Source organism: Festucalex cinctus, chromosome 11 (genome assembly GCF_051991245.1).
Source record: "Festucalex cinctus isolate MCC-2025b chromosome 11, RoL_Fcin_1.0, whole genome shotgun sequence".
Taxonomy (NCBI): Eukaryota; Metazoa; Chordata; class Actinopteri; order Syngnathiformes; family Syngnathidae; genus Festucalex; species Festucalex cinctus.
This window is the reverse complement of record NC_135421.1, coordinates 21,726,048-21,738,386: the sequence shown is the minus strand read 5'-3', so window position 1 is coordinate 21,738,386 and position 12,339 is coordinate 21,726,048. Positions and strand designations below refer to the sequence as shown.

At 39.0% G+C, this 12,339-nt stretch overlaps 1 protein-coding gene across 2 annotated transcripts in view; it reads right to left on the bottom strand.

The window, feature by feature from the left end:
• thsd7ba (thrombospondin, type I, domain containing 7Ba) overlaps positions 1 to 12,339 on the bottom strand; it is a 213,015-nt gene that overhangs the window by 99,501 nt on the left and 101,175 nt on the right. For both annotated transcript variants that reach the window (XM_077536062.1, XM_077536063.1), the window contains 3 exons: positions 9,615 to 10,461; positions 6,975 to 7,223; positions 4,138 to 4,307 (listed from right to left, as the gene is read on the bottom strand). In XM_077536062.1, coding sequence (XP_077392188.1) covers positions 4,138 to 4,307; positions 6,975 to 7,223; positions 9,615 to 10,461 — 1,266 coding nt within the window. The remainder of the gene's footprint in view (positions 1 to 4,137; positions 4,308 to 6,974; positions 7,224 to 9,614; positions 10,462 to 12,339) is intronic.

The window sequence follows — 12,339 nt, the reverse complement described above, 5'->3', positions numbered from 1 at the left end:
GACTCAGTTTTTTACATATCCCTCACTCAGAGGTGGGTAGTAACAAGTTACATTTACTCCGTTACATGTACTTGAGTAACTTTTTTTTTTAAAGTACTTCTAAGAGTAGTTTTACCACACAATACTTTTTACTTTTACTTGAGTAGATGTGTGAAGAAGGATCGCTACTCTTACTCCGCTATATTTGGCCACACTAAAGTCGTTACTTTTTCTCCTTTTTTCATTATCTTTACCAGAGAGCCAACAGCGGTTCTGCCACATGACTGCGTCTCACCAATCAGACGTAGCAACAATAATCACATGACGACTCCTTCCTTTAACATTCTACCAATCAGACGTAACAATGCAGTCACATGACCACAGGCGGCGATTGGAACATAGCAGCGGGAGAGGACGAAGCCGAACACGGACATTTCGGGATATAAAAATTCCACATCGAACCTGAGTTAACATGTCGCGGTAAGTTTGACCTAAATTCCCTTTTAGCTGTATTTAGGCAGGTGTTTGTCTTAAGTAACCAATCACAGCTCAGCTTGTGAATGTCACATGACCAAACCTAGAAAACAGCTAAGCTGTGATTGGCTACCTGAGCCCTTGTCATGTCATTTTCAGTCGACAGCAAGTTGCAAAATGTGTTTTTAAAGGTACTAATTGTACTTGAAAAATAATGAAAGTATCAAATTAATTATACACAAAATATTAACTTTTTATTGCTACAATGGGCTAAATAAGTGAAGTATCCCTTTAATAATGTGTTATTGTAGGTGACTGATAGACTGATATAATCTGACCAGCAGAACTCCATTATAAACTGAGGACTTTGGAAACAGTCAAAAACATTACCTACCGGTATGTTTTACTTGTTCATTTTTTTTAAATATACTTTTAACTTAATTAAAAATATCGGTAAACAGAGTTTGTGTAAATATCAAGCAATCGGTAAAGTAACTACGGTAGTTTGCAAAGAGAGTCATCAGTAAAGTAAGTTACTTTTTTAGGATAACTGTGGCAACACCGGGTGTTATTTGTAGACTAAAGAAAATCATAAAAATCAGTAGCAGAGTGTAGAATAATTCTCGACAACAAAGTGACGGTATTTTCAACCTGCCCACAATACAGGAGTTTTTATTTAATCTAATATTCCAGTTTGATGCACTTCCACACATCAACGAATATCACATTTCCATTTAAATGAGAGCTCAAAGAGAGATTCAGCAAATGTCCTTCCTGCATAATGTCTTCTTGCCCTGAGTCATTTTACATGGTGTTTGATCTTCTGTGTAGAAATAACATGCATGCTTAAACACATGGATAAAGTGCATATTACACATTTATCGGCTTTGTTCCCTAAACTGCGGGTGACAATTACGGGGCTGTAGACATCCAGCGGCAGCAAATTGTTTTCCGAATAAGTCGCGCAAGAGAAGCGCTCCGCATTGAAGGCAGAGAGGCTGCATCGGTTTACATCACCTGAAGCTGTGCCAGGGTTGTAAACACAGCAGCTTACGTATTGATCTTTGTCCCACACCGCAGACCACAGAGTGCTTCATTGATATACGACATACTGGGAAAAAAATAAATATATAAATAAATAAAAATCCGACCTCCAAGCACTTCGGCTATGATATAGAACAATGCTGCTAGGATGTATCTTTATCTTCCAATTGGACACGTTTACTTGCCACCAATCGAGCGGAAATTGCAGGACAAGTTTCTCAGATTCAAAATAATCAAAATTTATCAGAGATTATAACCCACAAAACACAGTGGGAACTGGGAACTCAAAGGTCAAAGACAATCCGTTTTGGAATGATAGTGGACCTGCTCCTATTGCAAATCAATTTACCCCAGAGAAAATAATGTGAAAAGAAATAAAGTAATTCAAGGGTCAAATTGTCACCAGAGAATTTCACTGTACAGGAAATAACATTGATAAAAATAATAATAATAATAATAATAATAATAATAATAATAATAATAATAATAATAAAAGAAAATAATAATAATAATAATAATAATAATAATAATAATAATAATAATAATAATAATAATAATAATAATAATAATAATAATAATGGATGGATGGATGGATGGATGGATGGATGGATGGATGGATGGATGGATGGACGGATGGATGGATGATAATAATAATAATAGTGTAATAATAGTGTAATCCGAATACATTAAAATGATTTTTGTTACTCCTTACTTTAATGACAACAGAGTAGCAGATGCACTTCATGTGTAATTTTTTCCACTTTTTTTGTAAACATCAACTCTTCTTTGATCACGCATGTGTTTCAAAGACTCATATCTCAAATCATTTTTTACTCCGTCCCAGCTCGCGCAAAAACGCAGTGCAGTAACCCCTAAGGTTCGGGATCCTGTTATTTTGCTGATTTTTTTTTGTGTACAGTTTCAAATTCTATTTTCTTGCAACTCCCATTTAATTTGGATGTAATTTCACTGTCTTCCACTAGATGACAGCACACAGTTTAGTTTGACATGTTGTAGATTTGAAAGAAGAATGAAAACAGGAAGTACTTCATCTTAGCCTGATAATGTCCATCTTTGGCCATTATTATTGACATAATATTGTCTGACGATCAGTTAAGTTTGGCCAAAAAACAAAAACAAAACAAAAAACAGTAAAAACATGTAGGCTTCAGTACACTGTTACAGTACCTGTACAATATTTTTGTGTGCTGAAGTGTGGGTGAGTCTGATAGCCGAGGGTAAGAAGCTGTTAATGTGGAGGGAGGTTGCAGTCCAAATGGACCGTAGCCTCCTGCCTGAGGGGAGAGGGGTGAACAGGCTGTGCCCACGGTGATTCGGGGCAGCTTTAATCCGACCCGCACGCCCCCCACTGGGACTTAGAGACGGACGGGTGCTGAATGGACGAGAGCTTACAGATGATCACCTTCTCGACATCTTGGTTGGCAGCGTGAGTTTGAGATGAACATCTTTTAAAAGTGTAGGTGTCAAAGTTGGGTCCTCGAGGGCCGGAGCGCATGTTTTTAGAGGTTTCCCTCCTCCAATGCAACTGATTCAATGATCAGGATTGTTATCAGGCTCCTGCAGAGCTTGCTGAGTAAATGATCATTTGATTCAGCTGTGTTGGAGGAGGGAATCTATGATGGAGTCTGCGAGGGTGACGGGGTTTTTCAAATTATTGTAAAAGTGTTGAAAATGGCATGATGCAATGATAATGGCTCAACAAATGGTGTCTTGTCTCGCCCCCGATTGATTGCAACCCACGATATTCTACTAATTCAGCACAGTATAAAACAAAGCCGTTAAAGGCGCCAACATGATCGTCTAATAGCATTGCGATAATTTGCTGTGTAATGACTACAGGGCTCTCTTGACATGAACATATTTTTAACCTAAATGTGTCGCCTGGTTAGTGTGGATTTGCTTGCCAGCACGAATACGTCAAGATGTTGAACGGTGCTGTTCGTTGTCGAACTATATTCGCCAATGTTTCCATTTTCCCTTCAAACATGCATCATCAGACCTTTGCCCGTGTGAATAATTGTTTCAGTGTCTTGCTAAATTGTTTTCAGAGCTTTATTGTCTCGCCGGGCCACTAGCTTGGCCTTACGATGTTTTATTCTCCTCACAAACATGCTCCCTGAAGACTGCTGTTTTTACAACAGCTTATCCAGTGAGGACAGAGTGACACTTTAAACTGCTGCGGAAGCAACATTTGTACGAGATTTGTCAGGCTTTCTTCATCCCCTACATGAACAACTGACACCACGTTGCCATAAAACACTTTCAAATTGATGACAACTACTTAGTGCTGTGGTTTAAATGCTTACAGTGTCAGCTGTGTGCATTTGCTGTATGGCGCAAACAACAATGCAAACGTCTCACCGCCATTTATCTATTTTCACACCACACTGGGGTGTGCTGTCTCTCAGTGCGGATTACGTTTTAAATGAAACTGCTTCGCCAATGAGTAAGGAGCTCCCAGGAGAGTCTACTGTAGTTGAAGATAAGCTTTGATATACTTTGAACACGCTTAAGCTTCACCATCACTGCTCGCTCTTTATTCATCATGCCTGCGCGGCCACGATGCCTTTGTACGTCTCAAAGCGAAGCGCAGCTGTGACGACGGTGGTTTTGTCTTACCCTCCTTCCTGTGATGTGGAGTTGAGTCATCAGGAACTTGAACACAGTAGGTCTTTCTGGTCTGCACCCCCCCTCCGCAGAGACTACTGATGTTCGCCAGACGCCGGTCCGGCTTGCTCAGTAAAGGGGAAACCAAGCATTCATCCCAGTCAGTGGTCCTCCACTCATACCTGAAAGGGACCAGAGGACCGAAAAGTGTTCACACACTATCGCGCTCTTTATTGAAAAAATAAGCAGGTACAATGAAAACAGCAGAGGCCCCAGAATTGAACCCTGTGGAACACCATACATTCAGTTTTACATTTTAATTCATATTATTCATATACACTTTCTTTCTTTTTGCTCAACATAGTATGAAGCAGGGGTGTCAAACTCATATTAGCTCAGTAGCCGCATGGAGGAAAATATATTACTAATTGGGCCAAATTGGTAAAATACTGGTATAAAACAATTGGCGTCAGTTATATGCAGATTTTTGCGATTTTTGGGCCAGCCCTAAATTACGGCGCTCAACTGTAATCTATTGGTTAAAAAAATAACACGAATGCAAATGAAACGCGGCGACACTTTGCCTGTATGAGTTACGGACGTGTTAAATCTACCTGTTTTGCATATATATAGTTCCCAGAATGCATTGTGTGGCCCAGTTAATGAAGTTTTAAGGACGTTAATCCTTGTCATATGTATTTGTGTTACCAGTAATTGAATTTGTGTCATATTTAACACGTTTATGTTGGTCTATGATTTAGGGGGAAAAAAATAATAATATATTTTTTTTTTTAAACCAACCATAACTTTAAGTTGTGTGAAAAATAATGACTTCCAGGGTGATTCCATGTACAAGTTACATTACTCAACTGAGGACTGCTTGTGAAATTACAAATTTATATATTTGACTGTGGCTGGCTGATTAATTGGTCCAACATTCCAATTTCTTTTTTAAAATTGTTTTACTTTACAAAGTCGTCTCGCGGGCCGGATTAAACCCCTATGCGGACCTGATCCGGCCCGCGGGCCGTATGTTTGACACCATTAGAAGGGATTACAATATTAAAGAAATCACATACCATCACAACAGCCATGAGTCGACTACAAAGTGCACCAAATTCACTGCAGTACAGATAAGCCAAGCAATGTAGCAGTGTCTGACTTCCTGTTACTGTTCGAGACGTTCAATGCCACAGGTTTCCTTTCTATTCTGATACTGAGTAAGAATAAATATGTGTTTTCCAATTTGAACTCATGTAACTATTTGCTGAAGCATGAGTTTATCCATCCATCCATTTTTTTAGGAAATAGGGTCGCGGGGGTGCTGGAGCCTATCCCAGCCGGCTTCGGGCAGTAGGCGGGGTACATCCTGAACTGATTGCCAGCCAATCGCAGAGCACGTATTTAATTAATTACTAATTTTATAGCCATATTTATTCATTTCAACAACTCCAACAGTAACAGTGCTCAGTTGAAAACTTTTCTCCCTCTGTACTAGGAGACTCCAGAGACGTCAGAAGCCTCTTGCCTCATCATAAATGCCTCTGTGGTTTACCCTGAGGTGTTTCACTACACGGCTACACTTGTTTTGCCACAACTACTCTTGTTCACAAAAGTAGCTCCACAAATGACTCCGTTTACACGCTGCAATTTGTCTACGTCTGAGACTGACGTAGTATCGTGGCTAAAGCTTGCCCAGGTGGAAGAAAAAGTAGTTCCACTAAATCAGGATCATTTAGAAAAGAACTCTAAACTATCTGAATGATCGATTCTTTGATTTGAGATTGGTTTTAGAGCATAAAGATATGGTAACGGAGGAATCAATCATTCAGTATCAATCCGCACTTCACTTGTTACTATCAACTGGAGGCAAAAAACTGTCAGCCCATCGTTTACTATTCCAACATCCAATGTTTTTTTATTGGCCAATGGTTGATCCCAATTAAATCGTACTAAAAAGAGGCTGCTAAAATGTGCATTGTGAGCAAAAGTTCAGAATTCAAGCAATTAATGTATGTTGATAATGTTAAATTTCTACTTTTAATTCCATTTCTCTTATGAAGTTGTATAATGAATTACAAAAGATTTGTGTTGTCTGTGCCATTTTAACAGTGCCTTTGGAAGAGTCATTAAAATGTTCATCCGATAATAAGAGTGCTGTCTGAACCTAATTAAATGGTTGGTGCACTACCAATGTCTATTTGTATAAAAATTAACACTGTTTGTGACAACAACAACAACAAAAACGGTTGAAAAAGGAAAAAATGCAAATCAATGAGGGAAGGTTGCAGAACCTCTAAACAAATGATCAGTCTTTGTCATGAAAAGTGCACTGGAGCAAAAAGCAATAACATTTGAGGAGTTCTCCAGAACAACGGCCCTAAGTAATCTATCAGATGCTTCTTGTTTTCTGTAATGAGTTTTTCCCTAATCATGTGAATCCTCCACTCTGATATAGCAAATAAAACAAGATATTCCGGCTGGGAAACAAAGCTGACTACATTATTTACTGAATGTAATTACCTTCCATCTATCGTTACCGTACAACCCGAAAAATTGTAGCAGGCCCCGTGGACCGCAGACCCTTTAACTGCTGCAGGAGTTTCTATTAAATTAAATTAAAGTCAATACTTAAGGTAGAGGGACAAATTAAATGAACAGCAACATCATGAATATCTGCAGCCTTTGGGTATACTCTCGTAATCATTCTGCTTAGAAAGCTTGGGAAATCAGAATGAATTTTGAGCGCGCTGGAAATAGCGCGCATAGATTAAATATGAGCCCGGCTTTTCGTTCTGAAGATAGCGAGCGAGCGGGTAATGATCAGAAACGTGTCTCCAAAGAAATACCTCGGACAGTTTGGAAGCAAATCCCCGATGATGTTGCAAGCTTCTTTTTCCTCAAGGGCGGGGCATTGTTTCCCGCCGCTCAGCGGGATCTGCGCCACGGCTCGTGACCGCAGACGGTAGCCAGGAGATAGGTCGGCGGACCGGCAGGTCTTGGAGCAAGGACTCCACGATAACCAATCAGAAGTGAGACAGTCTCTGGGCATCACGCATGCTTGGTAGGTCACGGGGGAGTTGAACTTGGTACAGAGGCTGCAGGTTGAAAAAAAAGAAAGGGGATGCAGAAAATGCAGTTAAAAATTGTGACACATCCTTTAAAATCATTCATCTTAAATTACCCTCATATATAGTTTTCGGAAATGAATTACAGAGGCTGACGTGAAATTAGTTTTTGCGCAAATGCTGAGTCGATCAATACGAAACAAGCAGATTAGTCATGTAATTACCGCTTCTATTGTTCAATTTAGACTGCTAAATTAGGTTGCTTATTAAGATGGGGCTACAATCCTGATTTAATTTGTTAATTAGGATGTAATTAGAAAAACAGAATGAAACTGAGCTCAGTTGGGAAATATCCATTCATCCCAGTTTAACCAGTCTCAGACATGAACACAACACCAAAGTAAGATTTAGAGGTTAAAAAAAACAAAAAATGCAAATAATTTATTCCATCATAACACACCTTTTGGATGTGGAGAACATCAGGAAAAAAAAAAGCCCAAAAATCCAAATGCCAAAGTTAGTTCAAACAGCAGGGACAGGAGAGGAGCAGTACTTGACATTTAGCATAATAGCGCTTTGCCGCAATGTTAATGTGGTCAAACACCGTCTATAACAGCACATTTTCATTGAAAAAAAAGACCAGCCAATAACAGAATCACTAAATTCAAGTATGCACAATGGCATAGCGAGATGACGCGAGGGGTGACCACCGACTGAGTCCCCTTTGTACAATGACATTGCAGTTTCAACAAAAAACAAAACAAAAAAACAATTAATGTAGCTTATCTCATGTTTATCATAAATAGGGAAAAAAAAATGAATGGATGTCAAACAAATCAGTTATCTATACCAACAAATCAAGTTTTCAGCCTTTTGGTAAAACACTATATTTCCGATACAGTGGTGCCTTGAGATACAAGGGACCCGACTTGTGAGTTTTTCAAGATACGAGTCATTATTCAACTGATTATTTATTTTTTTTTGCTATGAATTTTCAATACAAGCACTATATGTGCAAAGTGAATGTAATTCAACTAAGCATCAGTTTGGCATAGATTAAACAATTAATCAAAAAAGAGGCCTCAAGCTGTTTACTGCCATTCCTAGATGAAGTTTCAGTTGACAAACATAAAACAAAGAGAATCCAACATTGCGTTTTTAAATCAAAACTAGATTGAATTGCAGCTGACAACTCTGTTAAACTTGATGCTAAAAATAGTGCAAAATGTCAGCATTTGTGTCATGGAATAACCCAGGAAACCAATTACCTCTCGGTCCAAATTTATTTTGCTCCATGTCCTCCCCTGACCACTCGGCTTACCAAGTTTTCTGGGGGAAACCCAGATACCCCTTCAAGAAATTCATATTTGAAGATAAATGGTGGCACTACGCACGTAGACAGATAAGATAACAATACAACCAGGCATATATTTATCATCTGCAAAAATGTATGTTGTCTAAAATAGCACCTCCATATAACCTTACGTCTGTATTAAGAAAATGGATGGATGTATTACACTGCCCCCAAGTGGCCAAGGTAGGCAGACCAGAAGGAGCATCACAATAACGATTGAAATGAAATTTAAATAATGATAACAACAACAACAACAACAACAACAGCAATAATAATAATAATAATAATAATAATAATAATAATAATAATAATAATAATAATAATAATAATATAATAACAATAATAAGAACAATTCAATTGAATTCTTTATATTATATTGTTAATTAATTATGTTTGGATAAAGTGCAATATTATTTTTGTAGGCTCAAACCAATTACTATCCTTTCCATTTACCGTATTTTCCGCACTATAAGGCGCACCAAAAAGCCTTCAATTTTTTCAAAAGCTGACCATGCGCCTTATAATCCAGTGCGCCTTATATATGGATCAATATTGAGCCGCAACAGGTCTCGCTGTCAAGACGCTATCGGTGACCCTGCGCGATCGGTGACGCGCATGCACAGAAGATGCCGCCATCTTGGATCGCTAGCTAATACTAATACTTTAGCTCAGAGAAAATAATAAAACAGCTGTTTATTCATTTTGGGAGTGAATGGAGTTGTCAGAAAGCTGGTTTGTAATCTATTAATAAAGTTTGACTGACCTATCTGACTGTTTTGTTGACATTCACTTTAGCGCAGCACCATCTAATGGATGCATAACGTAACCCCAGCCTCTACTGTAGCGCCTTATATATGGAAAAAGTTTTAAATTGTCATTCATTGAAGGTGCGCCTTATAATGCCTTATAGTGCGGAAAATACGGTATTTCAATTGGTAAAATGATGAGTGTTTTGAGTTACAAACATGAACTTGTATTTTCTTTTGATTGTATGGTGGTTTTCGACAAGTACTCTTTGAAATTTACAACCTCTGCCCCTGTTACGTATTCCCATTTTCTTAGCTTACCTCAACATTGCGTTCTTCCCATCAGTGCGGGTGCAGCGGATTTGCCGTGTCTGGTATCCCACCTCCAGCTCCCATGACATGGGGTACTTGCGATGGTGCCGATGGTCATGATGATGTTGACGGTAATGTGACGCGTGCCTGTGTAACGTGACTGTATTGTTCTCCTTATGACTGCTGAAATCCACAGTGGTCCGACCGTTTAATAGAGTGTCTTTATGATGGGGGAGCCTACACTCGCTCCAGGCTCCCACTTTAAGGCTATACTGGTAGTCGTCCTCCCCGGCGGGGCAGCCAACGGAGCCAGAACAAGTCCTGGTTTCGGTCAAATTAGGGCAGCTTGCGCCACCGTACATCGGCGTGGTCAGAACATGCCGAGTCCGATGCTGCAGGCCAGCGCCGCATGTCCTACTGCAACCCGACCACGAGGTGAAGTCGGAAACGACGCAGTCCTGTGGGCAAGGGATGAGACATGCCTGCTCCACCGGTGGTCTCTGGGAAAAGAAGTCACAAATCCTCGAAGAGACTGTGGTGCGGTTGGACGTGCGCACACACTGCACTTTGCGTCTCTGGATTCCGTGCTGTGCGGTAATGCACTCTGTGGTCCGCAGCTTGAGCTCATTGGAAAAAAAAGGGACGAGAACGCAGCCCTCCCAGGCGGACAGCTCCCACTCAAAGAGGTCCTGGTGCCAATCACACACCTTGAAGCAATGCCGCCGACTCTCGGGTTTGTCCATGTGGTTGCAGTGAGAGTGGTGGGTGGTCCAGCCCTCTGTGTGGACGCACCATACCGTCCTCGTCTGAAACCCGCCGGAACCGCAGTCTTCCCCCATACATTGACCCCACTGGCCTGGAGAAGAGAAAGACACCAAAACGAGGACATTTTCATTCAAGCCGAACGTCGAAACAGGGTGATTTAAATTGCTGTTATCTGCCAGTTTGCAATCAAATACAATTGGAGGCCAATCACTTAACCTCCATGATTGCTTTATTCATGAACAGAGGAAGAATGGAACCAAAAGCAATCAAGCCAGTGGCAAATCAATGTATAGAAATAAAGTGCAAGCGTTTTATCACTAAGGATGAATTCTCTTAGTTGCGCAATTCCAAACTGCTCATTTACCTGAGGCCTTGTGATTCATAGCCAGAAGGTCTTGGAACTCTTGTAGATGCTCAAGTGTTATAAAACATAGCCTCTTCCCTGACTGTGTGGAAGCTGGATATGATGTCACAAAATCAGGATGTTTTTTTTAGACAATGAGTATTGTTTTATTTATTTATTTATTATTATTATTATTATTATTATTAATTCAATCTCTAGTGTAATAACCTTATTTATTGATTGATTGAATTTTTATTTTTCATATTATTATTATTATTATTATTATTATTATTATTAATTCAATCTCTAGTGTAATAACCTTATTTATTGATTGATTGAATTTTTATTTTTCATATTATTATTATTATTATTATTATTATTATTATTATTATTATTATTATTAATTCAACCTCTGGTGTAATAACCTTATTTATTGATCGATTGAATTATTTTCCATTTTCTGATCTGTTCTCATTGCTGCTGGACATGTAAATTTCCCAGAGGGAGCCAACCCAAAGGATTCAATAAAGTCAAGTCTAAATCTAAGTCTAAGTCTAAAAATGCATGGCTATAATGTGTTGACGCAGACGCAGTCATGTCATGTCAGGTACCGAGTTTGGACCCAAACGCAGACAGGATGCGGGAGTTGGGAAAGAGTCTTATGTACAAAAATGCAAAGTAACAACAGGGCAGGGCTGGATTACGATGGTCTCAAAGTAAAAAACTTGACGAAGAACCATTGACATACTGACATTAGTGTCATTCAGCAACTCTCGCTAGGACAATTCACAATTCTATATGACAGAATAAAGACCTATAAGACAAAAAGCGTGACTATACAACCTAAGAGTGACTAATACAGGACCATAGCAATTGCATAGCAACTGACCATTCACACCTACGGGTAATTTAGAGTCCTCAATTTATCTAAGAAAGAGGCTCTTGCAGTGAAAAAGAATGACGAGCACAAGCCAATAAAGGCCAAAGACTGGATTAAAATCGCCAACTTGAGAACTGTGCGGTGGTATGCAGTTGTTTCTTGTATATAGGCCGCTCCAAGGTAATGCTGAATAAAGATAATACAGTGTATAAAGGGTAACACTAAATAATCATTGACAATAAAAAAAAAATGGATGGGTAGAAAGAGTAACAACGAGTAGTTCATAACTACAACTAAGAAACATGCATGACCATGTTGATACAGTTTATGCTCTAAATCATATGTATCAAATCAATGCGACTGATGAATGTGAATGCGCTGTTATTTTTTCTAAATTGATATGGAATAATCACGGGATTCTTGTGACGTCTAGTTTTTGTTTTTGGAATGAAGGCTTTATTTCTGAGCCAATCACCAACAACGCTGCTTTGAAACTGCTGTTTTATGCTCAAGGGGGGCAATATTTCAAATTACTGAATTATTTCATAGTCCATTGGAGCATTTGATTGAGTTTGTTTGTCTTGACTTTATAATGTTAATTTGAAGCCGTGTTTTTGGGATCTTTTCAACTTACACCCTGTCTTTATTTATTTTTTTTAATTTTTAGAAAGATGTTCAACAAAATTCCAATAAATAATGTATTTATTGATTGTTAAATGCGTAACTCGTTCAACTAAAGAAGAGGC